Source organism: Denticeps clupeoides, chromosome 3 (genome assembly GCF_900700375.1).
Source record: "Denticeps clupeoides chromosome 3, fDenClu1.1, whole genome shotgun sequence".
In the NCBI taxonomy this organism is placed as follows: Eukaryota; Metazoa; Chordata; class Actinopteri; order Clupeiformes; family Denticipitidae; genus Denticeps; species Denticeps clupeoides.
The window spans coordinates 31,077,957-31,105,899 of NC_041709.1; the positions used below are offsets into that span (position 1 = coordinate 31,077,957).

General features: G+C 45.3%; 4 protein-coding genes across 5 annotated transcripts; 1 reads left to right on the forward strand and 3 right to left on the reverse strand.

Moving 5' to 3' along the window:
* Window positions 1–142: 142 nt before the first annotated feature.
* cnrip1a (cannabinoid receptor interacting protein 1a) lies at window positions 143–1,521 on the reverse strand. The gene is made up of 3 exons (XM_028972526.1): window positions 1,281–1,521; window positions 929–1,073; window positions 143–847 (listed from the first exon to the last, which is right to left on the reverse strand). The coding sequence occupies exons 1-3, from the start codon at window positions 1,457–1,459 to the stop codon at window positions 683–685; spliced, it is 489 nt and encodes a 162-aa protein (XP_028828359.1). The 5' UTR covers window positions 1,460–1,521; the 3' UTR covers window positions 143–682.
* An 887-nt stretch (window positions 1,522–2,408) lies between these two features.
* fbxo48 (F-box protein 48) lies at window positions 2,409–4,483 on the reverse strand. The gene is made up of 4 exons (XM_028972529.1): window positions 3,966–4,483; window positions 3,808–3,878; window positions 3,404–3,645; window positions 2,409–2,853 (listed from the first exon to the last, which is right to left on the reverse strand). Exons 2-4 carry the CDS (start codon window positions 3,872–3,874, stop codon window positions 2,686–2,688), a joined length of 477 nt encoding a protein of 158 aa, XP_028828362.1. The 5' UTR covers window positions 3,875–3,878; window positions 3,966–4,483; the 3' UTR covers window positions 2,409–2,685.
* Window positions 4,484–4,525: 42 nt separating this feature from the next.
* Window positions 4,526–19,053, forward strand: aplf (aprataxin and PNKP like factor). Of its 2 annotated transcripts, XM_028972306.1 has the most exons (10): window positions 4,526–4,813; window positions 5,118–5,189; window positions 6,824–6,984; window positions 9,660–9,822; window positions 9,895–10,024; window positions 13,979–14,145; window positions 14,510–14,742; window positions 15,422–15,547; window positions 16,222–16,268; window positions 17,556–19,053. In XM_028972306.1, exons 1-10 carry the CDS (start codon window positions 4,721–4,723, stop codon window positions 17,738–17,740), a joined length of 1,377 nt encoding a protein of 458 aa, XP_028828139.1. In that variant the 5' UTR covers window positions 4,526–4,720; the 3' UTR covers window positions 17,741–19,053. The 2 variants fall into 2 exon arrangements, with proteins under 2 accessions (XP_028828139.1, XP_028828140.1); XM_028972307.1 differs by lacking the exon at window positions 6,824–6,984.
* Window positions 19,054–20,129: 1,076 nt separating this feature from the next.
* Window positions 20,130–27,679, reverse strand: prokr1a (prokineticin receptor 1a). The gene is made up of 3 exons (XM_028972370.1): window positions 27,581–27,679; window positions 25,612–26,098; window positions 20,130–20,991 (listed from the first exon to the last, which is right to left on the reverse strand). The coding sequence occupies exons 2-3, from the start codon at window positions 26,064–26,066 to the stop codon at window positions 20,295–20,297; spliced, it is 1,152 nt and encodes a 383-aa protein (XP_028828203.1). The 5' UTR covers window positions 26,067–26,098; window positions 27,581–27,679; the 3' UTR covers window positions 20,130–20,294.
* Between the last annotated feature and the right edge of the window lie 264 nt (window positions 27,680–27,943).

Below are 27,943 nucleotides of genomic sequence, written 5' to 3' on the forward strand. Positions count from 1 at the left end.
GCATTAATAAATACAAAAAAGACTATATATATATATATATATATATATATATATATATATATATATATATATATATATATATATATTTTCCTTTATTTTAATGACCATTTACATGCAAAGCAGTAATCAGAGCAAAGGGCGGCCTTTTTTTGTTAAGTACATAACTCCACATGTGCTCATTCATAGTTTTGATGCCTTCAGTGAGAAAATGGTCATGAAAATAAAGAAAACACATTGAATGAGAAGGTGTGTTCAAACTTTTCTCCTGTACTGTTTATAGTGCCAGTTACATAAATATGCAAGTAGTGGGTAGGGGACTTTTTTATATTCTTTCACACTTAAATACTCACTGAACAAGTCTAACCACGGTCTGGTCCCCAAAACCAAAGAAACAACAGAATTGATAAACTTTATTTTGAGATAACTGGCGATAAGCAGTCAGCCACTTGCTGACCGTTGTCTAAGAACGACACATCCCAGTGTTTTTACGAGATATGTTCACAGCGAGAACGCCTCTCGGGGCTATAAACAGTCCCCCAGTCACTGTAACAACCACAGTGCTAAGACTGTGACGTGGGTGCCGGTGACAGGTGTGGTGAAGATGGGCCCTCGTCACCGGGAGGTCGCCGTGACCGCAGCTCTCAGCACCGTGGTGATTACAGTGTCGCCGCCCCCCCCCGACTCAGAGGAACGCTTCCCTGTTGATCCACATCAGGCTCCTCGTCTCGTTGGGCTTGGCCTCGTACTCGATGCAGTTGAAGTTGTTCCCGAACTGGCAGTGCTCCCTCTTGTAGTAGTTGTAGAACTTCACCTGCCAGACGGTCTCAAAGTCTCCCGCCTCCTTGAACTGGCGTGAGAAGAGGGCCCAGGTGAACGATGAATTCTGCACCATTGTGTGTGTGCGTAGGATTGTGAGCGTGCGACGTACCTGGATGGCCACCTGGATAGGCTGTCTCTCCCCACTCTTGGTGTGTGGCACGCCCTCCGTGTCGTAGATGCCACTGTACACGATCGATTCGTCGTCTCTGGACTTCTCCTCCAGGGGGAAGTTGACGCCCCCGATGCCCATGGTGCTGCAGGGAGCAGGAGGTGGTCAGAACACTGATACTATACTGTACTATGGGGCGGGGCCCCGGCTCTATTGTACCCCTCGTTTCATCGCGCAGGACGGAATCGGAATGATCTCTGCGGAGCACATTCCGTTTAATTCTCGCGTTAGCCGAACGGACGCGTCTGGACGGCCATTTGGCGTCCGCAAACACAGCGGCCTCGTTACTTACGTGGCCTCCGCGGTGCCCGGCTTCGTCACCACCTCGATCTTGTATTTGGATCCCGTCAGCAGCTTGATCGTCCGGCTCTGGCCGAACCGCGTCCCGTCCACCTTGAAGAACACGGGCCCGTCGTTGGGCTGGATCTTCAGCGAGATGGAGATGGTGATCAGGGGGGGAACGTCGGCCATCCTCGTCGGTGTCGCCGTTTCCGAATTGTAGATGCTGGCCGCGGCCGCGCGCACGGTGCGGTGTCGCGTGCACGAGCGGAAGCGCCGGTGCGTCCGCCGGCTATAATATACGTGTAATATAATATAACAGTGATATAACAATCATTACACACTAACGGTGTCGTACTTTTCACAAACGAATTATTTCTTGTTTGTTGGCGGGATATTATTGATTATTTATCTCATCAGAATGCCGGTATCTAGTTTACATGCTGCGACCAGCTGGAAAACTGTTTTAACTAGCTGGTCCTCCTTCCTAACCAGTTCTGCCAGCATAAGCTGGTCATGCAGGGTAGACAATGAAACTATAACTAACACATTGTTATTTTTCAAATGTAGATACCAGGGTTGAACCCGCATCAGCATCTCTGCTGGGGACAGGAAGAGAGATGGTGAGTGACAGGAGAATGGTGGACAACATCTCCCACCCCATGCAGGAGACCCTGACAGCACTGAGCAGCTCCTTCAGTGTCTTGATCCTGCACCCACGATGTGGGACTGAGCGATTCAGGCCGTTCCTGTCAGACTCTACACCAGCTGACCATACATACATATACTAACACACATACATCTGGTACACCATTTCAATTTTTCTTATGTGCAATATGTGTATATATATCCACTCTGTACATGTACACATATATATATATATATATATTTTTTTTTAATACACTCATTCAGTTATTTAGAAATGATTTAAGGTGAGCCGGGTATCTCCCCCTGAAGGTTAAGTGTCTTGCTTGTGGCACAATGGTAGTGGCTACCACCACCTGTATGTATGTGTTACCCACTATTCATTATTCTTATGTTATACCTTTCAATGACCAACAGGTGGAAAAAAATTCCTTTAGTGTGTCACAGACCTGATTAAGTATATTTGCACTAATGTGGCACATAGAGAAAATAAATGTACTTTTTAAAACCACATTTTTATAATACATTATTCACAATTCAGAGACTGTACAGTGGTCCTCAGTTACAAATAGCTCAGAAATCTTTCCACTGTTCATTTAAAATATTACAAAATATTAAATATTTTTTTAAATAATTATAACATGCAGATGAATAATGCTTGAATAATAATGCCATTGTATAAGGACTAGATGGTCATGTCGATTCTTCAGCATTATCACATTCACTGTCATGATGCTTGTTGATGTCAACCATCCTGTCCTTTCTGCACCATCTCAGCTCTCCCTTTCCAGCTCCGCCTCCAGTATTTCGCCCCAGGTCTCCACGTCAAACTGGTACATGCTGTTGGCCGGAAGCTCTTCTGCCGATCGAATGTTGCTGAATCTTCCCCTGAGCCAGTTCCTCTTCATGCGGCCTTTCCTGTAATTTCGTATCAGTGTGACCTAGAAAAATAATAATAATTAACATATATGTTAATGAATCATTAACAGTCGCCCCTTTTTGGAATGTTAGTCGGTATTGTTCTTTTGCTACTATTCAGAAATATAAGCAAACTACACTGGGACGTTTGCACACATTTTCCTCTGGTTACACATTGATTGGCAATTCCGGGATGTTGGATATCCTACCTCATCTGAAATGAGGTATATGTCAGATAATGAAGCACTGGAGCAGTGGTGGCCAAGTGGGTAAGGACTCGTAACCGGAAGCGGTTGGTTTGAAAAAAAAAATATTTATGACCGACTAACTGAAACAAATGTATGTAAAGAAATATGGACAGTCCCACAACATATAACAGGACAGAGAGTCCTCCTTATATCATGCTGAAGACCATTCTTCAGTAGAGGATCTCTCCAGGGTCCTCCCCCCTCTCCAGCTCCAAGGTTCTGTCCAGATGTTATTCCAGACCACATTAAACAGGTCAGTAGAATGAAGCATGTTTCAAATTTAATAAATCTTGTGATGTGTGAATAGGAAAGATAAAGAACCGACCTTCCAGGAGAGGCCATCTTCCTTGTCCCCAGTCACCTCCCGTTGGCATACTGCTAGCACGGTCAGGCAGTGCTTCCTCCAGAGGAGGTCGTCACTCTCGATAATGTGGTTCCACTGTTTACAGGTCGAAGATGCACAGCACAGGCTCTTGATGTCCAGCTTGCTGAAGATCTTTACACTCATCTCTCTGGGCAAGGTCTCAGCAAAGTTCTGCTGGGACAGCTCATCGGCAGAGGTCAACACTGGACAGCGGTGGAGGAAAGATGGACGATTTTGACAGATTTGTCAGATTTGTTGAGACTTCAGTTCAGTGTTTCAGATATATAGTCTTGTTGACATCAAAGCAGAAGCAGTGATGGTTAAAAGGAACAGGTCCTTCAGAACAGTCTAGCCAACACACTCACCTTGACATGGTGAGCCAGCAGATTTAGAAGAGGAACTTTGGAATTTAGTCTTCAAACCTTCCCTCATTTTACTGCAGTATAAAAAACAGGTATTTTAAAATTGAGCCTACATTTTCTCATTCTACATTAACTGCATTCATAATTCATAAGAACATTACCTGTACTTGCAGCATGTACTTGAGGTTAATGCCGGTGGAGAGGTGATGCCATAATAAACCCGCCACAGAAGAACAAGGAACTCGGGTCACTAAAATGGCTTGAGATGTTCACTTTCGAGGCAAATTTCGGAAGGTGGGAGTGACGTACACCACTCAACCGCCTCTGTGCACGCATTTAATTCATGTATCCCCACAACTACGAATGCATCCGCTTGCATTCATTTATATGATAAAATGACAGTCGAGTGATAAAATATCAGTAACCTTACTTTTAGGGGATAAAAACGCAGCAACGCCTCACGCTGTCAGTCCCCGTCCTCATAACTGAACCCAACACACACAGCAAACGCCGCTGTTCGTTTAATGCCGTTTCCGTCCGTCAGTTCGATATTTGCGCATTAGATCGTCCATCTAAAGCGTTTCAATCGACGCAGTGAACCGAGCGACCTGGCTTGACAGCTGGCGGGTTAAATGTCCGGCTTCGACGCCGTTTGTTTACTACGCTGACGTCACTACGCCGCCCAGCCCAGCCGACGGGTACCAGTGCGCATGCGCCGTCGCCACTGTCGACCGGAAGTGCGAGGAAGAGTTTGCGGGAAGATTAATAAACATTTTGTGTGTGTTTGCCTCATACGAACGGTCGCGATTGCAGGTACATCGTAAATCCTGCGACGAGTGGCGCCTGGGTCTAATCGGAGCGAGAATACGGGCACCACAAAAGTTATTTATCGTGAACGGTGCGGCGTGTTTAGTAGATGCCGGGGTTTGAACTCGTGCCGGTGGACGGAGGCAGTCTCGTACAGCTGCCAGTTGGAGAAACGGTGGTCGGAAGGGGTCCTCTGTTCGGGGTAAGTGATCTTACGCGTCCGGAATGCGCATGCGCCACGTTGAACGTCGCTAAGAGCTGCGCAGAAACATGCACACGATCCTTAAAGACAATAAAGACGCGCATAAAGACGAGCGTCCTGCGCCCATCATGTTCCAGTTTCACCCTCAGCCAGTGGACAAAAAAAATCCCAGCAGGTGTCGCCACTTGACTGGGGAAAACAGCAGAACTTCACTCTGTTATTATAGCACTACATGAATTAAAATGTGTACTGTTGTGCATGCATGCTCTTATGTGGTGTCCCCCTCCCGCCTTCTGTTTCTCAGGTCAATGACAAAAGAGTCTCAAGACATCATGGGCTGTTGGAGAACATGGCTGGTCAACTGCGCATCAAACCAGTTCGTATTAAAACCCGCTCGTAATGTGGGCTGTGTCTCTTGGTACCGGCATCCAGGCTACAATGTGTAGGCTTTTTTATTTTGCGGGACCCTATTTGTTTTTTAAAGGTCCCATGACATGAAAATGCCACTTTGTGAGATTATTTAACATTAGTTCCCCTAGCCTGTGTAAGTTCCTGCAGTGGCTAGTAATGGTGAAAGGTGTAAAGAAGGCTTTGGCCATTCAGAGAGTGGCAGCTCAGACAGTCAGATCTGGAATTTGTCCCCTTATGTCATCATAAAGGGAAAGGTTTTCACACCCCTCCCCTAAAAAATTAGCTCCACCGATCGCCATGGCTTGATAACATGCGAAGCATTGCAGTTGCTCTGTGATTGAATGTAAAAATGAGCACAAATGTATTTTTTAAAAACCAATGGGTAATAATTTTACAAGTCTGTGCCAAACATTGTGGATGGTGTTGATGACATAATTATTCATGCAAATGTCCCCTCAACTTCTATAGGCCTCCTCCTCATTAGCACTTAAAGCTACAGACACCGAAACAGGGAATCCTGGGGAAATCTCATTGTGGGGCTGAACAAAAGTGGTTGTAATTCTGCACCAAGGCTGAATTTTGTAAAGAGACCTCAGCAAAAAAAGTGTTTGGTGTCAGAGGACCGTTAAGTTTGTACATATGTGATGGTGTTTCAAAGCTTGATGGTGGTTGCACACCGGTTCCCGCATCACATTAGTGAGAACGGTGTAAGCAGTCTAACACGAGGTGTAATGCCCACCCATACACGGCATCTGGAGCTCTGCCTCGTGATCCGCTGCTCTCTCCCGGTCCCTCACCAATGTGATGTGGCACACAAGTGCTCTTTTTCAGTCAGTCGGAGTGCAGGTCCTTCTCTGATATGTGCTGCTTTGAAGTTGCACATCAATAATGTCTCATTAGGCCGATAATGACTCTTTCAGGCCGTCTCTGCGCCTTCTTGTCCCCCAATGCACCTCATCATGGCTTTTCCCGTGGAAGTAATTGATCTTCAGCTGCTTTGAATACCGAGAGCTTGCATACAGGTTGTGTTCACGTCTGCCTGTCCATCCAGGCAGGGCTCTAAACTCACTCCTGCTTCCTACTAAAAAAATATTAATTCCAGTGTGTCCACTTGGAATTATGAGTTAATGTTTCAAATCTGTATAAAATAGGCAAGTGATTAAATCTGAATGGATATGTTTCAGATATTTTTTTATGTATATAATACCAGCTGTGTTTATCTGCATGTTGCAAGTCTGGCAATTTTCAGTGTGCTTGACTAATGCCGAAATTATTAAAAACCAAAAAATAAACTGAGTAGGAGGGTAGGCACATTTGCAAGTCATAGTAGTGCATTTACTTATGAATTATAGTCACCCTGTTTCTATAAATACTTGCAAAATGCCACTTAACGGCCGAAGTTTGCGGCCCGCCCTGGTGCCGTCTGCTCTCTGCAGCTGTGAGAGCAGTCCCTGTCTGTTCGAGGTTGCCGTTGTGTCCGAATGCCATGTAAACCGGTACATGGGTCATAATCTCCTCCAGGGTTGGCGTGTGGATGTGATGAGAGGTGATCCGACCTGGTGATGCCCTTGCTTCCGCTTATTTTCCTGTCTGCTCCAGACCCATCTTAACCCGTGCTTCATCCAGACCTCCGCAGTCGCTCCACCGCAGCCCCTGGAAAAAGAGCGCTGGCACGTCCTCCGGCCGGGGGACATCTTCTCCCTGCTGCCGGGAAAGTACATCTACAAAGTGGCTGGTGTGCAGGATAATGCCACGCTCAGGTACACACACACTCACGCATGGTGTGTTATCGATCTCCTCCTCCTCCTCCTCCTCCTCCTCCTCCCTTCGGCTGCTCCAGCCGGTCTGGTTGTCCACGCAGTTGGCTTGACAAAAGTTTTCTGCCGGATGCCTTTCCGGACTCAACCCTCCTCTTTTACCCGAGCTTGAGCCTGGCACCAAGAAACACACCGCCATGTCCCCAGTAGCTGGGTTATATATTTCTATATATTTTTTTTTAAAAACCTTGTTTTTGAACAGTGCTAGAATGAGTGAACCTTCATATTGAGCTGCCACACCCAAATATGTTATTAAAGCGATTTTTGATTTTTAAGAGATGAATTTTTAAGAGGCTTATGTGCTTCCATCACCAAATCTTTCCCTTTTGGTTTTGAGCTGCAGACCTAGTTTTCCAGTTTTCTTTCCAGTAACCTTGATCATTTGACAACCAATTCCACATAGTGGCGGTTCCTTACATGAGCCTAAGCCTAAGTTTTAGTTATTTACACAGATTATTTAAGGGAATTGTTTTTGTACGTTTTGTGAGTTTAATTCAATCAAAACATACTAAGGTGTAGTCTAGTTCTTGAACTTCTTTTTTTTGTTTTTATATTTACATTTAAAGCGACTTTAATGTAATTTAAAAGTACAGGGACTGTCCCCCCTGGAGTCACTCAGGGTTAATGTGTCTTGCTCAGGGTTGAACCTGGGACTTTGTGGTCTTCTGGTCATAGGCAAGTTACCTGCTAAACTACTATCACCCCTTTATGTCTGATATATTTTTCAGCATATTTTCCACTTCACTTGCCAAACTCTCAATATTGCACATTAGGGCTGTTTTTTTCTGACGTGTGCTTATCTTCTATGTCAACCATTTTGCTACTTATATGCTATCCTGGAATTCCAGTATCCCGGAATTGTTCACATTATTCTGCTACTTGTGATGAAAACAATGATGCTCTTCAAGCACAGAGTAAGTCATCTTCTGTATTAAATTTACAACAAATTCACAACTTGTTTGACCCAAACAATGACTTCTCGTCTGCTGTTACAGAATGTTGCCCAGAAAATTTGCATCAGTTTTTCATTGCTGAGTGTCTGTAGCCTAAACTTTTACAGCCTGTTCACTGACAACACATGTTCAGAACAAGTAGTCTCAGCCATTTTTCATTATCACAGGATGACTGGTATATTCTCACATTATAATCATACCTCTCCAAATAGGCTAGATAATTTTAATGAGCTCTCTAATGTATCATATCTTTTTGTATTTTAATGTTTGAGTTGGACCATAATGGACCATACAATTTATTTGTAATTTTTTCTGCAAAATCACTGCCCGGCCGCCAAGGTGCCCCTGAGGTGCTACTGAGCAAAGCACAGCAGAGGACACATTTTGTTGTGTGCAGTGTTGTGTCACAATGATAATCACGTGTCCTGGAAATCTCATTGTGGGACTGTAATTCTGTACTTTTGGAAAGAGACTTCAGATACAGGACAAGGAGATCATTTTCATGTCGTGGAACCTTTAAAATGTTTTATGGGGTGTTCTGAACATAGTTTGTACATTATACTGGCTAAAAGTTTTAATAAATCAACTAGTGCTGGATTGGATTTATGACTAATCTTTTTTTTATCTCAATAATCACTAATTGTACTTTTACATCGCTAATCGTATAATTTATGTTGAGTTACGATGATAAGCTTTGGTAGCAGACATTTGAAGAAGAGCTGCCAGAGTCTACATTTTCCTCCCTCTAAAATTCATAGGATGAGAATTTAAATAATACATTTTTTATTTAGCTTAGGTCTGGTTTCTTCAGGTGTCTGTCCAGATCCTGGCAGTGTATAAAACAAAGAAAGAAGAAATACGGGAAATATATGTATTATAAAACAGCCCCTGCTTGCAGAATCTGTTTTTAGAAACCCCCTCTGTGGCGCGCTTGCCCTTGGCCGTCACCGCTCTCGTCGCGGTGTTTGACGTATGTTGCCCCTGTGGCACCGTCCTGGATTGGGTTGGCAGGGGACTCTGTGGGGATGAACGGTGTTGTTTCGCATCACTCTCTTTGTCACGGGCCCTGGGGTGTCCTGCGAAAGTGTTGAGGTTGTCGGTTTACGTTTTCCTGAGTTATGGCGCCTCACCTTGGGATGGACTCACCCCAGCTCTCCCAATTAGATTTTTTTTTTTTTTTTTTTTTTTGACACTCATCCTCCCACCCCAGTCTGGGTAAAGATTGAGTGCGAGCAGCACTTGGAGAGAGAAATGGCACGTACAAATGGCGCTGCGGTGGGTTGTAACTAATTGATTTCGAATACTGTCACTTGTATCTGTTTAAAGGCCAAGTGATGTTGAAACCAAATGTCTCCTCTTCCATGCAGAATCTGACCTTTGTGCAGCACATGGCACGTATTTCCACTTTCCCTTCTTATCAGTGCACTGAAGCCAGTTACTGAAATCCAACCCATTCCAGCCTTGTTTGTAGAGCACTTCATACAACTGCAGTGGGCTGTTTTATGGCTGTCATCATTTATTTTCAAAATGAAACTGTCGTCACCTCATAACGTGTCAGTGACCAAGTAGAAAAGATGGCTTCTAAGAAGAGATTTAAAACAGACCGTCCACTAAAAACGAGGAGAGCGGGCGGTGGATGGCTGATGTAACATCTTGCTTTTACAGGAACTCCCAGGGCTTCCAGGAGACTGAGGGCGATGGGAATGATGAAGAGGTTAAAACATCCAGCAGTCCAGAGGTGTCTGTCACCCAGGGGTCCACACTTACAGCCAGTCTGGAGGAGAAGGAAAGACTGGACCAGACACCAGGTTCAGCATCTATGAACCAGGTGGTCCGAGCTGCTTCAAGAGCTTTTAAAAATGTATATTTCATATTTCTGACTATGTCATTGCATTGGTAGCCTGCAGGTGGGGTTCATGTGATAGATGGAGATGGAGGAAGCGTCCCATTGGCTGAGGCGAGGAAAAGGCTGCTGCCTGCTTGGATGACTGCATCCACTTCTGACGTCAAGAGCCCAGACACACCCAAAGGTACCCAAATAAGCATTTACTCATCCTGATTTGGAGAGTCACACGCCTGTCTATATAAGGTCCCGCAGTTGACAGTTGTATGTCAGAGCACAAATCGAGCAAGAGGTCAAATTTTCTGTAGACCTCCGAGACAACATTGTCTGAATCTGGGGAAGGTCGCAGAAACTTTTCTGCTGCTTTGAAGGTCCCAATGAACATAATAGTGGCCAGACAGAAGCCACTGCTTAGTAAAAGGCACATGGCAGCCTGTCCAGAGGACTCCTGAAGGACTCTCGGATCATGAGAAGCAAAATTCTTGGGTCTTTGGTGTGAATGTCAGGCATCAGATTTAGGGGAAACCAGGCACCGCTCATCACCAGGCCAATACATTCCTACAGTGAAGCATCATTCTGTGGATGTTTTTTACCTGCAGAAACTGGGAGACTAGTCAGGATGCAGGGAAAGATGACTGTGGCAATGTATAGAGACGTTCTGGATTAAAACCTGCTCCAGAGCACTCTTAAACTCTTACTGGAGCAACGGGTTTCAGCAGGACAACAACCCTAAGCCCACAGCCAAGATATCAAAGCAGTGGCTTCAGGAAAACCCTGTGAATGTTCTTGAGTAGCCCAGTCAGAGCCCAGGTCCGACTGAAGAGCTCTTGAGAGATCTTAAAATGGCTGCGTCGACACTTCCCAACCAACCTGATGGAGCTTGAAAAGTGCTGCAAAGAGGAATGGGAGAAACTGGCCAAGGATGGGTGTGATAAGCTTGTGGCATCATATCCAAAAAAGAACCGAGGCCGTAATTGCTGCCAAAGGTGCTTCGTATTGAGCAGAGGCTGTGTGTAGAAGTCTGATGAGAAAATGAATTTAATCCATTTTGGAATAAGGCTGTAACATAACAAAAATGCTAAAAAAAAAAGAAAATCTGTAATATTTGCACTTTTACTTGCCTATGTATTTTAAGATGGTTACTCATTGGAACATCATTTAATTTCAATGTATTTAAAAAAAAAAAACCTGAAGGTTTTGCAGACGTCTGAAACACGGTTACCTCTCATGATGTAAAGTCTGAATTTATATTTATATATGCCCTAACCTGACCTGTACGTTTATAGCCAGGACCACCGAACCCTGACATGCGTTTTATGTCCGTTGAGCTTTGAGGACCACAAACCCGTTCATAATCGGGGCCTGGCAGACAGCTAGGCAAAATAAGAAAACCCATCTGTTGCTCTTTTCCAGGTACCTCGGGCAGATAAAGATCCTCAAGCGTTCTTTATGACGGAACGTTTACCTCATTCTAATTTCACGATCCTCCGCTATTTACTGCTGTGTTCTTCGTCCAAAGCAGGAATTGAATCGTTGGCGTTAGACTACCTGGTGATGTTTTGCTGGCGTTTGGTTGACGTTTGAAATTGGATCCAAACCTCAGTGTAATTTTGCATGCTCTTTTCTGAGGGAACGTCAGGATCTCTTCACGTGTTTTGCTTGAAATACAGAAGCGCGCATGTGACACCTTACGGAACTGAACTCTGACTGCTGATGGGACAAACGTATGCAAAGTCATTTGTTGCTAAACAAGCTGAGTATTGCTTCCTTGCTTTCATATAAGCAACGAAATTGGTCAATTTCCCAGGTTTCTCCGGGCGTGAGCGGGTGTGTGCTGCACCATTGCTGATTGAAGGGAGTCCAGTCTGAAATGACCAGGGGTTTGAGGAGGCTAATGGTTGCTTTCTTCATCATTCTCACCAGGCAGACGCGTTTGAGACGTGCAGTCTTTGGTAGTGGAACCCCACACGATGTTTTCCACTGGACTGTAACTCTCTCCAGACCAAATGTCTATCTGAAACACATGATTCTACACTCCCTTCTCTTCTGCAGCCTGAGGGAGTATTGTGAGTGTAGCGTCATATGCATCATGCTGAAATATTCATCACTGTGCAAATCATTCATTTATGACCCAGTCTGTCTAAAGTGAGAAGTGTGGGATGTGGTATAGGGGAGGGTTTCAGAGAGCTCATGCTCTATTGACAGGAGGGTACAGAAGGAGGATGTAGGGCATGTGAGAGCTGTCAATCCCATCTATAGGCCCCTCCCTTTTAAACCATCATTAAAATTCATCTTCTGATCTCAGAAATAACTAGATACAGCAAAACATGGCTGTGTGGGTACCCAGTGTTTATTTTGTTTACATTAGTGATACTTTTTTTTTTTGCCACAAAATATATATTGTGGGGCTGCCAGGGGCTTCTGTAACTAATGAATACTGGACCACAGTGTTATTAAAATGAGCTGTAAATCTCGTTGTAAACTATGCCTGGGTTGGCAACAGCTTCATCCTCATCCTCCGCTTTGGAACTGCACCATGATGTAGTTAATGTCAGCGGGACTGACTGCTTCTGTATATCAGAAACCCACAACTCTCTAAACTCACTAAAATATGCTTCGCCGTGCCACCTTATTCCTGTGATCATTCCAGAAGGAAATCTTAAGAAAAGTGCCCATGGTGCAGATGCGCATTCCGAAACACTGCTGAACCTGGCTTTTCACTGTGGCCTGAAATGACCGATCTTTCCAGTTTGATGCTGGACCAGCTGCTGCCTCTCCACATTCTGCTGGGGTTCTGCCTGGACAGGCTGTGATGTGCACCTCCTGTATGGACACCCCAGCCTCTTTCACCTTTCGCCATCAGTAAACCTGCAGTAAACCGCTCTTGTAAAAAGTCAACTTTATCAGATCCAACAAGATGTCCACTCAGTGTTCTGAAGAAGCTGCATGATTCAATGGTGGAAGCACAAGATTGTCTGGTCCAGATGCAGTGAAGTCCTGCAGCAGAAGATTTCCGGAGTTAATGGGAAACATTTTCTACCTTTCCAGAGAAAGACCATTCTGTAGATTAAAGTTGATGGGAAGGTCTTTTTTAGATCTTGGTACTGTGAGCACGTAGTCCACGGGGTCTGGAAAAGTAAGTAATTACATTTCTAGCAATGAAGAGAATAGGTTATGGAATCATTTCTTCCTTTCTATTGGATTCTGATGAGTATGAAATTCATTATTTAAAAATCTCATTTTGTCGATGCTTATGTTCTGATACAGCATAAGAGTTTAATATAAACGACACAGTTGACTTTCCTCCGGTAGGGAGGTGGGGCGGAAGTGACGTAGAATGACATCACATATACTGGTGGAGGCATCAATGGTGGAGCTTCCTGTTGTCCTGTCAGGTCATGTCAGTGCTCGGTGGTAGCCATGTCTGGCTCACAGGAGTGGCCACCAATTGTTGTTTTTCCCGCTCATGTTAACATAGCCGGCTTCCCTGGGTAATTTGCATGCATGCGACTGATTGGCCAGAGGGTTCCAATGGAAGTTGTTTTGATCGGCTGGCACTTGGAAAGTGGCGGAAAAGTTCAAACTTTTTTGAATTTATGCCGCAAGCCATGCGATGTGGTGGAATCATAATTTAGTTTGTCACCACGTCCAGATGTCACCACGTTCAAAGTGAATGGGACGTGTCTAAATATTTCTTCCTGCTGATGACAGAATTATAGAAAAAGTTTGAAAACCAATGGCAGTTAATGTTTTGAATACATTTGCATTTACAGCATTTATCAGACGGCCTTATCCAGAGCAACTTACAGTCAGTAGTTACAGGGACAGTCCCCCCTGGAGACACTCAAGGTTAAGTGTCTTGCTCAGGGACACAATGGTAGTAAGTGGAGTTCGAACCTGGGTCTTCTGGCTCATAGGCGAGTGTGTTACCCACTAGGCTACTACCATCCAGAATAGTCAATATTTCGATAAAAAATATTTAACCACACAGAAAACTGAATGTACCAAATTCACACGTTCACCACCAAATTAGTTTGTTTAAAAAATGCTGCAAAAATGTTATCTAAGCATAAAAAATAACGAAAAGTAATATTTCCCAAAAGCGATGAACACTCCTCTTTCCTGTTTTACGTGCCGGCAGCCGTCAAGAGAGCACCGGCGACAAAGACCCCCAAACAGACCCACCGTGCCACACCCAAACGAGTCCTGTCCCCCCCGTCACCAGAAGATGCCGAGCTGGAGGAGGTGGTGCCGACCCCCAAGAAAAGGATGAGGAGGATAAAGAGTGATGAGGAGAGCCCGCCTCAGGTACCGAACGGCTGAAGTCCTCCTCGCGGTGCAAAGCAGGGAGCGGCTCAGCCGATTCTGGCCACACTCATGTGGTTCGGCTGAAGAGAATCAAATCTCAGATTTCGCCTTAATGCGACACAGACTTGTTGTTTTTATGTGTGGGGACAAATTTTCTCAAAAATCAGATTTGTCTCAGCGAGGGGTTCTGGTTCTGATTCGTGGCCATGCAACACGAATTAGGCAGGAAATGTGTCCCATTTTTGCCTATACATGGGAAATAACAGTCAGTCTAAAAAAAAAAATAAAAACGAATGATATTTCAAGGCCTGTAATGTAACGCAGCCTTTGAGGGACACGGTGACGTTTGAACGTCTGTTTGCAGGTCTCTGCAGTGATTCTGGCCAAGGCTGTGGTGAGCGATGAGTCCGACAGCATGGAAACTGGGGGCGAGGAGGCTGGAGGAGAAAAGGACTCGGGCAGGACAGTAGCCAGCAGCTCTAAAAAAGCCGCCAAGCAGCCCAAGCAGGCGCCCCCTCCGAATGGCCGGAGGGGGCAGGCGGAACCAGCAGGAGTCCCGAGGAGAACGGCCTGTCCGTACGGCAGCTCCTGTTACAGGTAACCGCAGTGGCGCGGACCAGAGTGAATCTCTATCAGAACGTTTCCTGGGCCGTAATTTCACCTGAACGCTCTCGCTGGGTTTGGCAACCATTTCCCCGACAAGGGGACAGCCTGTTTGTTTTTCCACGTTCTCGTCTTGCTGACTGATCTTCGGGGCGTTCGCTTGGCACCGTTTGGTTCCATCGCATGGGCTCTCAGACGGAATAAAAAAAATAAAAGTTTTCTCTGTATGTATAAAAAAATGCAACATGGACTAATTATAGTTCAAACCAATGGCATTTATTTTCTTAGTTTTTCCTGTTTTTTTGGGGGGGTTTTTTTCCTTTTTTTTTTTTTTTTTTTTTTTTTTTACAAAGTTTTACCTATTATTCCCCCTATAACTCTTTGTGAGCAGTATGCGGCCTTGAACGGTGGCATGGGAGCAGTGTATAGGGACAGTACGTTGCTCCAGGGTACCGCAGTGGCACCTTGATGGGCCAGGATTCGAACTTGCGACTTTCCGGTTACGAACCCGCTTCCTTAGTCGCTAGGTCACTGCTGCATAAAGGGGAGAAAAATCATCGTAAACACATTGGACTAACATTATTCAACATTGCGATGCGTTTTTAATTGAATAATGTTGTTTACATTATTAATGTTAAGGATAGTACTATAAATTACGCTTATTTTTTTTAAGGAAAAACCCGCTCCACTTCAAAGAGTGCAGCCACCCTGGTGACAGCGATTTTGAAGAGGAAGCTGCTGAGGATGAGGAGGAAGATGACGATCGGCCGGAGTGTCCGTACGGCACAGACTGCTACAGGTGAAGCAAAACTACAGAACCACAGCTGATTTGTAGAACTGAACCCCAAAAAAGCCCACGTCTACTCACGGTACGCCGGCACAGAACCTGTTGACTGCAGAGATATCTTCCCATCAGCTCGGTTCCTCTCACTGCAGCCAGTGTTTATTACATAGAGTCTGTACCAGATCTCTTGCGTGAGAGGGGGAGAAGCTTTTGTGCTACATGACGCATCCTGGCATTTTTTGCCCGGAGGCCGGTGGAGATGATTGATTACAGCCTTTTCCATGCTGATCTGCCATCTGGGCAAAATTCTGATGGGTAAACAGATGGTCCTTACCATAAAAACACCATAAACATCATGAGGAATGTCAAATAACAAGCACAGCGAATGTAATTATGCTCTGGTGGGATTGATTCATTTGCATTTACATTTCTGGCATTTATCAGAGGTCCTTATCCAGAGCGACGTATAATCGGTAGTGACTGGGACAGTCCCCCTGGAGACAAGTGTCTTGCTGATAGTAAATGGGGTTTGAACTGCTTCACAGGTGAATCTGTTACCCAGTAGGCAACTACCACCTTCATGGTGTGGTGACGATACGTGAATTACAGATGCAGCTCGTATCAACAGCATGAAGAATCTGCCACATTGATCAATAATTTGTTATTTCCAAATCTTGTTCATCTTACAGGAAGAACCCACTACACAAGAAGGAGTACAAACACACTAAGCCTCCAGGTTTGTGCCTCTTTTCTTTTTCTGTTGTCACTGCCTTACGAGGAGTTTGTTTACACGTCTTAGACTGAAGCACCATGAATAACTGTTGATAGCGATCTAACGATGCACCACAAATTGGATAATAAAATTGTGAGCATCAAAACCAGTTGAGTTACAATATGAATTTTACATTAAACAGCAATGTCCTCAGTAGAAGTGCACTAGTGCATGGAATGGGACGTGAAAAACCAGCACCATATTGAATAATACTGAAATGATATTGGACCTCTGCAGCTGTTGCTTTTATATAATAGCATATGCATGTAGCATTTTGGATTGTGGGATTTGCAGTTTTTTTTATTTAAGTTCAAAGTCTTTAAAACCCACAATTAAGGTCAGGGTACATGATGCAGATTTAAAATGAACAGGATATAATCAGTCTAACCACCAATCAGAACCAACAAACAATGATCAAAGACCCCTGGTCCTATAGTACCCCATCTGCACGGGGCCATGGGGTGACCGTTGTCTTAAATCAGAGGCCTTGATGTCGACTGGGTCGTTTTGGTGTGGACATCGACCCACCCGTCCTGATCATACCCGCACGGCCGCAGGACGTCATTGTCCTCAGGTCAAGTGCTTGGCATGAGAGGCGAGGGGCTCGTCTGAAATTCTGATCTGGACGAGCACATGTCTGATGAGGCTAGTTGATATTTGCATACTGTAGGTGGGGTGCACACAACAGTAAGTAAAGGTAAAATTAGTTTACATTTATAGCATTTATTAGATGCCCTTATCTAGAGCGACTTACAATCAGTAGTTACAGGGACAGTCCCCCCCGGAGCAATTTAGGGTTAAGTGTCTTGCTCAGGGACACAATGGTAGTAAGCGGGATTTGAACCTGGGTCTTCTGGTTCATAGGCGAGTGTGTCATCCACTAGGCTACCGTCACCCCTACCGTCACCAGTTCACTGGGTTCCCTCCCTGACCACTTCAGACCAGGAACATGTCACAAGATTTGATTTAGTTTAGGTTTAATTTGTCTTATGAAAAACAGCCCCTAATCTGTTTGTGACCAGGTCTTTTTATTAATCGTTTTTTAAATTAAAATGAGCTGTTCAATTCAATCCCAGTTCACCCCATTGATCTTTGGTTTAATGGAGTTTACTTTAGGAAGGTTTATTTTTGAATCATGGCAATCATTACGATCTTGGCACAAGCTGAATAAAACAAATTGTTGCTGTGTCCTCTTTATGGGTTATCTTTGGGAACACAGCGTACCGGCACTAATCTGTTTTGCATCTGCAGTAAGGACGTCGCCATCGAATGATGATGGCGAGGAGTTTGATGATGATGACAGCTTCATTAACGATGACAGCGAGGAGGTCGAGGAAGACTCGGACTACGTCCCCAATTACTCAGATGACGGCGGGAAAGAGGACGTAAAGCGGCTTCAAAAAGAAGCCAAGGCTTTCCTCAGAAGGAAGAAATGACCTCAGCGGAGCCGACCGCTCTGCTTACCTTCCAGCGCCGGGGGAGGATGGACGTGAGGAGGCACGAATTGTGGCGTTTTACTGCTGGATGACTTTGAAAGTCAGTGTGGCGTTCCGAGATGCTAGTTCAGTTGAACCTGAAGGGCTCCGTTCATGTCGGGCTACTTTTCTGGCAGAAACGGCCTGGGAAGTAGCAACGCTGAACTCTGTATTCCAGCCCTGCTCCCAGAGGAGCGCCTGCCAGAATGTTTTCTCCCAAACCCATATAGCTTTCGACCTGCCACGTACGTCGTTCATTATTAACCACCGCCAGAGATGATTTAAGGCGGGGCTGGAGCGGGATCGTTCTGGGACACGGCTGGACACTACTGGTTCTGCTAGAAGAACACTGACTCAGAACTAGAATACTAAGTCAGGGCGACTGAAATGACAGCTCTGCACTAAAAACACTTCGGTCATGTGAAACTACTGCATGAGTCTCAGCATTGAGAACAAATCACTCCACCAGGAACACGGGGCCATTCGGGGAGGTGACCGCATCGGCATTGGGAGGTGTGGTCACCCTAAAGGGAAGCTTGCTATTAGACCACATCGCCAGACATGGCTTGCTGCTAATGGAAGGTTCGCCATCCACAGGATTTACATAAATTGATGGAACAAGAAACAACCATTTGGATGTCTGCCTTTAGAATGAAACCATCTAGCTGCTCTTTTTGTCAGCGTGTGATTGGTTCCGTCACACAGAACACGATTACAGTTCAAATGGGCGAAATGCCACATGCGCAAACACCATTAAAGATGGCTTCTCTGTCGCTCGCTGTCCTTAACCGGTGAGTCCTGTTACTCAGGGCCTAGGGCGGGGCACCAGCCCGACCATTCACCCACACCTACGGTCGATGTAGAGTCAACCATTCCCCCTGGAGTACATGCCGTTTGGGTGGCAGGAGGAAAGCCGGGATTCGAACCCGTGACCATGGAGGTGCGATGCCACGTCAGTGACCACCGCGTGTCTCGTTTTTATTTATTCATTTGATGTAAATCCTTTGATCTTCCACTAGCAAACAAGCACCACATGTAGCACTCAGCGCCGTCTTGAAAGCGGCGTCCTTGGTGTTCTTCCCAATACACAATGCCACGTGTGGGATTTCTTTCCCGTACACAATGGACTGGGTCTTACTTTTTTAATTCACTTAAGTAAATTAAACAAAAAGTAGTAAAGAGGAAGAACAGCCCAACTATGTTTTCTAATAGCATATAATAAACGTATGTTTACACCCTTTCAATAAACTGCTGGTGATGAATGTGAGGATGCAGATGGAAAGCTGGCTGTTTTATTTGATTTTAAAAAGCGACAGACTTCAGAGATATTCCGGTGAGTGTAGTATATAACAACACACAGCAATGCCCGTGATCTGGACAGAATCAGAGACGTCTAAAGAAGAACACTGCGTTCATAACAATTTCCACGTTTCTCCGCGGAGGTGATTAGAATACCCTGAAAAAAATCATTCTTGAGGAGAACGGCTGCCATTTTTATTTTCAGATGCATGACCACAGTGTAGGTGATGTTAATCATACTTCTTGTTATTGAAACTGGCTGTATGGCACCAATTTAAAAGGTATTATACAAAGTGGCCTACAGATGTTCCTGTAGATCATTCATCTGCTTGCTCCTCCAATCTGAGCTTTGTCTGGTGAAGGCATTCGATGTTTCTGATGTGCTCCCAGCTTGTCATGGGTCCTCCAGTTGGAAGTGAAGTTTCTTGTGATTGATTTCACCGTTTTCAACAAACCTTCTCACCGCAGACTATTTACACACCCGCGGGTCCTGAACGCATTCTTCGTTCTATTCAAAGCGACAACCACAACACAACGTTGGCAGGAACGTTCCCTTCAAGTGTCAGTCAGGTCCTAGATTGGGGGGGGGGGGGGCCCAATCTACAGTCCGCTCTGCACACACTCATTAGTGTAGCAACCAAGTCCCTCCACCGAGTCGCTTGCACCTCGAACGTTTCTCTGCCTTTGTCCACCGCCGCGTTGCTTTTAATGAGCAGTCCGCTCCTGGCCGGCTGGAAAGTTCCGTGTTGTTTTCCAAGAGCAAAAAAAACCTGGCTACTTGTTCACGATCGGTTAGGTGCACCAAGATATGTAAAAATACAACAAAGCAGACATAAATACATTACTCAGAGTTCAGTCCAACAAACCTTTGGGTGGTAGTAGCCTAGTGGGTAACACACTCGTCTATGAACCAGAGGAGCCAGGTTCAAATTCCACTTACTACCATTGCGTCCCTGAGCAAGACACTTAACCCTGAGTGTCTCCAGGGGGGGACTGTCCCTGTAACTACTGACTGTAAGACGTTCTGGATAAGGGCGTCTGATAAATGCTGTAAATGTAAAATGTCCACATTCTCCAAAAGCTCTGCGAAGTGAAGGGGAAAGGAGCTGACGTGCTCCTTGTTTTGGACCGTCACCGTCCGTGAGTCAGATGAAAGCGCCGCAGCCACCCAGGGGACCCTGCCCCGTTGCAACGGGTGCCGTGGTCACCGCGCCGTTCATCTGATGTGCGTGCACTCCACTTCCTCAGTCACCCGGAGGTCTCCGTTGTCGGCCAGCTTGCCCATGAACACGTGACTGACGGGACTCCACCGTACCAAGCGGATGCCCTTGAGGCACTTGGCGGCGCTGTACCTCCTCACGCTCACAAAGCAGAGGGTGTTGATGACGCCGTTGCTCATGGCGACGCACTCGATGATGTAGAAGGCCACCAGCGAGTTCCTGTCTCGGGAGATGAGCGTTGGGTAGAAGTCGCGGAGCAGCATGAAGCCGTAGTACGGAGCCCAGTACAGCACGTACGCCACCAGAACTCCCACCAGGACCACCACAGTGCGGCGCCGGCGCTGGAGCCGTTTCTGGATCTGCTCCGTGGGGAAGCCCGGGACGTTCTTGAACCACAGCTCCCGCGAGATTCGCGCATAGCACGTCGCCATGACCACCACGGGCGCCAGGAATTCGGTGGCGAAGATGAACAGGAAGTAGGAGCGATAGAAGAGCTGCTGGTCCACCGGCCAGATCTGGGCGCAGAAGACCTTGTTGCCCTGGGCAGCGCTGCCGTGTGGGTAGGTGGTCTCGGAGGCGAAGTACGCGGCCGGGATGGAGATGAAAATCGGGATGATCCACACCCCTAGGATAACGCCATAGGCGGTCTGCTGCGTCATGCGTGGCCTCATGGGGTGAACGATGGCCATGTACCTGAGAAGCCACCAGGAGAGAGGAAGCACAGTCAGTTAAAATGTCCTCTCGGTAATTACCGACCTCACGTCCTGATTGGCTGTTTAACGTGAATGTAAAGTGACAACCACATGCTGACAGCCCTTCCGGCTACTCGAAAGGCAGAGCACCAAGCTGAGAAGATCCAGGTCTCTTTCGTGGATTATACTCTCAAAAAGGCTTTTATCATGGTTTATGGAGCCTTGAAAGTGAAGTGATTGTCATTGTGATACACAGCAGCAAAGCACACGGCCACCACTGCCCCTTGGCCCCATCCACTCCTTTTTTTTAACAACTTTACAGGAGGTTAAACAAAAATACTATATATTGATCTAAATATGTATGTTGGTTTCATGAAAACACTGGAGAATAAAAAAAAAAAGAAAAGACAAAAAGAAGTAAAATTTTCGGTCTATGCTTTTACAGGCTGAGAAATGTCTCCGAACCTTTTTTCGTCTCTTTTGACACACTAGCACTTCTATTCACGGTGAGAGCATATTGTTCATGTCGGTCTGGTAGTGTACTGTACGAATGTATTTTTTCTTTTATAATATCAGGAACATTTCAAATCGGCCACGAAATGACACTAACGGTGTCTGCTGCTGCTGGCTAGTCGGGCGTCTGGAATTGTGCAAGGGGCTGAAGGAGGACTCTGGAGGCCTGTGGACGAAGGCTGCGAGACGGCGCTCTATTTTTACATCCTCCTCTTCCCCGACTCTTCATCCCTGCTCTCCAGAGGAGACGGATTTTACTTCTGCTTCTCAGGGCTTTGTCCTGTTGGAACAACAGGGCCTTTTCAGTGCTCTCATGTGGACATGAGAAGCTCTCTACAGAGAAGCCGGCCATCGCAGACCAGACCTATTCAGGTGTATTCAGAGAAGCATATGGCCTCAACGTCTCTGGTTTTTAATATTTCAGACAGCACATTGAATATTCCCTCAGGCCAACGGTAATAGTCTGCAGGCGCTGTGGTACTGGTTCAAAGGTTAACTAATGCTGTGTCAGTGCACCATAGGCACTATGGCGGCCCTGAGCTTTAGTCCACCTGACAGACTTCCAGCAGAAATAAAGGAATAAATAAAGCCTTTGGCATATGAACGTGCCCTCAGGCCGCCATCCAGGCATAATTTTGCATAAGTTACAGATGACAGCTAAAAATAGAAGACCTGCGTCAGACACACTGGCAACGTGAATGTTAACGTGATTATGAGGTGGCAAAAAAGTGACATGAGTAATTGTGTCAAATCGCACTCAACGCTATGCACACCAGTGGGTGACATCAACTTCAAAAAGAATAAGCAATGCTGCCATAATACTCCACAATTTTTAACTCAAGGAGCGCAGAATATTGCTGCTTTCAGTTTTACCAATATTAATCTCATTTCCAAACGAGAGTGGTTTCAACAGTTCGAATTCTGTTGCCTGAAGATTCGAGAAGGATAAATATGCGTTAATATGTTAAAAGCATGATTCAGTGCTTGCGATTTTCAAACGCCAGCTTGCAAGATCGTGAGAATGACATAAATGCTGGTTTTCACAAAGTTTGCTGCTTCCCTTTTTATTATGCCAATTTGCATAAACTCCAGAATGTTAAAAAGAGTGATCAGATGAATTGAAAGTAAAAGCAACGTGATCGTCATTGTGAAACATTGCACACAGTGACCCAACGAAATGTGTCCTCTACATTTATCACCCATCACCCTGAGCGGCAGTGGGCAGCCGTGACAGGCGCTCGGGGAGCAGTGTGTGGGGACGGTGCTTTGCTCAGTGGCACCGACGGCAACCTTCTGATTACGGGGCCGCTTCCTTAACCGCTAGGCCACCATTGCCCCAGTCTTTGACACGAAAATGAACTTAATCCCAAAAAAAAAACATTTCCACTGCATTTCAGCAAAAGGACCTTCTGAGATCATTTCAGTGATCCTCTCCTTAACGCAAGTGAGAGTGTTGAGGAGAACAAGGCTGGAGATCATTCTGTCCTGCTGATTGTGTTACAATAGCAGACTGGAGGCTTTAAAAGGAGGGTGATGCTTGAAATCATTGTTCTTCCTCTGTTAACCGTGGTTACCTGCAAGGGCTTAATAGGCGAGGATATTGCTGCTACTAAGATTGCACCTAAAACTACCATTTATCACATCATCAAAAGCGTCAAGGAGAGGAGTTCAAGTGAAGTGAAGAAGGCTTCAGGGAGACCGAGAAAGTCCGGCAAGCGCCAGGGCCGTCTCCTAAAGATGATTCAGCTGCGGGATCAGTGTGCCACCAGTGCAGAGTGTCAAGAAGGGCTGCAAAGAAGCCACTTCTCTCCAAGAAAAACATCAAGGACAGACTGATATTCTGCAAAACGTACAGGGATTGGACTGCTGAGGACTGGGGTCAAGTCATTTTCTCTGATGAAGCCCCTTTCTGATTGTTTGGGGCATCTGGAGCAGAAAAGTTGAGCGCTACCATCAGTCCTGTCTCGTGTCAACAGTAAAGCATCCTGAGAACATCCATGTGTGGGGTTGCTTCTCGTCCAGGGGTGTGGGCTCACTCACAACTCAAAACACGGCCATGAATAAAGAACATCCTCTGACAGCAACTTCTCCAAACCATCCAAGACCAGTTTGATGAAGAATAATGCCTTTTCCAGCATGATGGAGCATCGTGCCAAAAGACCAAAGTGATGACTAAGTGATGAATTGCAGAGGGCCAACACTGCAAATATTGACTTTATGCATAATTGTCAATAAAAGCCTTTGAAACTTATAAAAATGATTGTAATTATACTTCTATACAACACAGAAACAACTGACAAAAAGATCCAAAAACAATGATGCAGCAAACATTGAGAAAAACAGTATTTGTGTCGTTCTCAAAAATTGTCCACCACCGTACATTATTTTCAGGCACATTATTGGGATTCCAATAAAAGTTATAATAAAATATGATGCCTTCTAATTTTAAACTTTTCTCAATTCATTTAATGTCTGTTTCATCCTACATTGAGGAGGGTAAAATATAATTTTAGGTTTCAGATTAATCGATGTGAAATGTTAAAAGCTGAAAAAGACTTCAGAAATCGACATGTAATGAATTCTGGGGTTAAACATGGATCATCATGGTACATTATTTGACGAGGCATCACTAATTATCCAGCATAGATTTAATGTTGTTGCATATGAATGATTCCCGACCCCTGGCCAGGCCTGCAGCACGACTCATTTTCAACCTTCCCAGATTCTCCCACCACTCCATCCCTACGTTCCCTCCACTGGCCTCCTGTATCTGCCCCCACATCAGATACTGGCCTACAAATCCAAGGAAATCCAAGGTCAGCAGCACCCTCCAACCTCAGATCTCTCATCACTCCTCGATCTCTCCGATCCTCCAGCACTGCTCGACTGGAACCAGCATCTCTCAAGGTGATAGGAAAGCATTCATCTAAACTCTTCTCTGTTGTAGGTGGTGGAATAAACTTCCACTAGATGTTCAAACAGCTGAGCCACTAAAGATCTTTAAACGCAAGATAAAAAGATCTTCCTGTTTAGGACATGATTAGATTTAATAGGGCTCTTATGTATATTTATTAAGTTGGGTTCTGAGTTATTAAGCTTATGGTATCTATAGATCTGGTCCTAGTTAACTGAGGCATTTCAATCATGGACATTTAAAAGCAGTTATGTAAGTCCCTCTGGATAAGAAGATCTGCCAAATGCTGTAAATGTAAATTCAAATAATTAGCCTCAAGCAAATGCCGATCGGCGTAAAACCGAGGTCTGCGAGACGCTGGGCAGCGCTGCTCCACTGCCTTCTGTGAAACGACTTACATTTCTGTGTTGATATTGCAGGGTTCTGGCATCATGAGTGTCTCAAACCAGAATTTATGTCTTTTCAACATCCTTCTCCAGAGTCGTGGAAAACTTGCCTTAAATTTGCCAGTCTGATGCTGGTAGCAATTTCCTTTGGGATTAATAGTATAACAAATGAAGAATTTATGGTTCCGCACTCTAGAGGTGATAGAATTTTAGAAGACACTTATACTAAAATGTGATGGAAAGCTTTCACACAAAAACTAATAAAACAAATAATTGTGCAATAATATTAAGTGAAGTTAAACTTTATGTGCACCTGGTTTACTTGGAATGGAAATATTCTGCTTTCAGAATTCTCAGAAGGTCCTGGAGTCAGGGGACTTAAATACTTTCACCTTCAGGCTGCTCCTCAGGCGTTTAACGCAGTAATGGTCATAAGTGTTTGATGAAATGGTAATTACAGGTTTGAGTAGCTACTATTTCATTGCATTACACCGAGCTGACGCTTGTAATGAATAGTTACAGGATTACATCAAAGTCAAGTGTCTAAGGAAGAGACAATTATTATGTATGGTATTCATCAGACATTTCTGGCATTTTTCGGTCACCCTTTGTCCAGAGCACCTTATAATGAGAAGTTACAGGGACAGTCCCCCCTGGAAACACTTGGGGTTAAGTGTTTTCCTCAGTAGTATTTGAACCCGTGAATTCTGTGGTCTGCTGGTTCATAGGCGAGGGTTTTAACCGCCAGGCCAGCCTAGTCATACCACCCTAGGTGAGGTGTGTCCCTCACAGTGGAACAGAAACCCACCTGGCCACAGCGATGGCCAGCAGCGCGTTGGTGGAGACGTACAGGGACACCGTCCGCAGGTAGTTAATGGCGGCGCACAGCACCAGCCCGTGGTCCCAGGAAAGTTTCTTGACCACATAGTAGTCCAACAGAAACGGACAGCACACCACCGCCACCAGCACGTCGGACACGGCCAGGTTGGCGATGAGCAGGTTGGTGAGGTTTCGCAGCTTCTTGTGACGCATTAAGGTGGCGATGAAGAGGCAGTTGCCCACGCCACACACCAGTATGATGCAGACAAGCACTGCGCCAATGACCATCGTTGCCACGAAGAAGGCGTAGCCCTGCGTCGTGTCTGGGATCTGGTCCTGAGGGACCTCGTAATCCAGCGTAATGTCGTAAGATGGAAGAAAGGGGTCACCAGGGTCCCCCGTGGTACGGTTCTGCTCCAGGCGGCTGCAGTTATATTCCTCCATCCTGACTTCCAGGGAGTGTGCGGTCAGCAGCGCTGGGGGAGAAACAAGTACAAAAATCTAATGCTCCACAATCCGATTCATTGTTTTGTGTGTTTGCGTGAGGTAACACTGCATTTTTTGTCCACCATAAAAATAAAAAAAAAATCATAACTGATAATCATATTGTTTTTTAAAATGGTAGGTGAAAGTGAAAGTCACTGTGAAACACTGCAGCACAGCACACGGTGACACAACAAAATGTGTCCTCTGCATTTAACCATCACCCATGGTGAGCAGTGGGCAGCCATGACAGGCACCCGGGGAGCAGTGTGTGGCACCTTGGCAGCTCGGGCAACCTTCTTTTTTTTTTTTTTAAACTTTGTTTATTAGAATTAGAGCATAGGCAATAACAATATTCTGAAAGGCTCGGGCAACCTTCTAATATGATAATATACTAATATGACCTTTCTGTGTTTTAAGTTGTTCTTTGTTACAGGTTATGCAGGTTTCCTGTTCTTTCATCCACTGCATAGCTGGTTCAAAATTGCACATTTAACAGCAAATACAAGACCAGCTCCGACCTGCATGTACCTCTGTGTTATTTTTTAGTAATAAAGGAAAGAAGCCAGCAGTCAGCAGCAACCCAAGCAGGGCTCTTTTCAGGTTTCATTCTCTCAGCGGTGCAGGTGCCTTCCGTGCCTCAGCTGCATCTCCGCCGTTTTAATATCGACCCAGAACTGTCGCTGTAAATCCGCGGTCGTCCAGATACTACGGAGTGTACATGTCTCGCTCAACAGTCTTTTAATGAAGTCCAGACGCGCTCCGTGTGAATTATGGCCCGTATGAATTATGCGGCTCTTCGTGCTGGATGGAAACGTGCCTCTCTTGTGGGAAAGGAGGCGTGAGGTTGGTTGCATCGCACGAGAATGAAGTTCAGTGAGGAAATCTGACCTTGTGCCACATATGGTGTCAGCAACATAAAATGTGTGATAGATTTTGGTTGTGGAGGTGGGTCCTAATGGGATTCGTGCACTCATTAGTGTGGCCATATATCCAGCAAGCATATTTTTCAACAGGGAAAAATATGTAGTGTCAAAATCTATATCTATCTATCTATCTATGTATGTATGTAATTACAATTAGGGCTCCAATGTTTTCACAGAAAGTGATGATCAAGTAATATGCTGTACATTTTTGAAGGACACATAAACACATACACAAATGCATTCTGTTTATTTGGTAGGATATCATTTTCTTTTATGCAATATATAAAACGATAGATAACATTTAAAATATTTAAAATATTAAAATCTGGTGTGAGTTTTCAGAAGACGGTGATAGATATCACGGGCAAACCCGACATTCATTTTACCATTTAAAAAACTACCCAAAAGCGATAATATCGTTAACAGATTCGGCAGATTATGAATACGAAAATGACACGGATTATACGATATCAAGCCCTTACATTCTGAAGTGCATTGCAGAGAATGCTGCCCATTCCAATATTTCAATTTAAAATATGGATCACTTACCCACAATCCGCCGCGCGCGTCCAATCTGATCAAAGGCGAAATCTTCATCCGCCCTGGACCGGCGAAACACTTTCAAAGTTCACCCTTCCAGCCTTGGCTGGGGGGGGGGGGGGGGCGTAGTGCGCGTGCCCGCCGCCGTGCGCGCGCCCGCGTCTCCCCCCCTCTAGCGGCCCCCACCGGCGCAACTCGGCTCTGCACACGAACGCTGCAATAAAAATCATTTTAATAAAAGGTCTGCATGCTGAGACAAAAGTCTCTTAATCGTATCGTCACGGCCACTGCCCGACCTCCGGCCCACCAGAGGGCGCACGGAGAACCACGCCTAGTATAAATGGGCGGAACAGATTGCAAGCTCATTCGCTG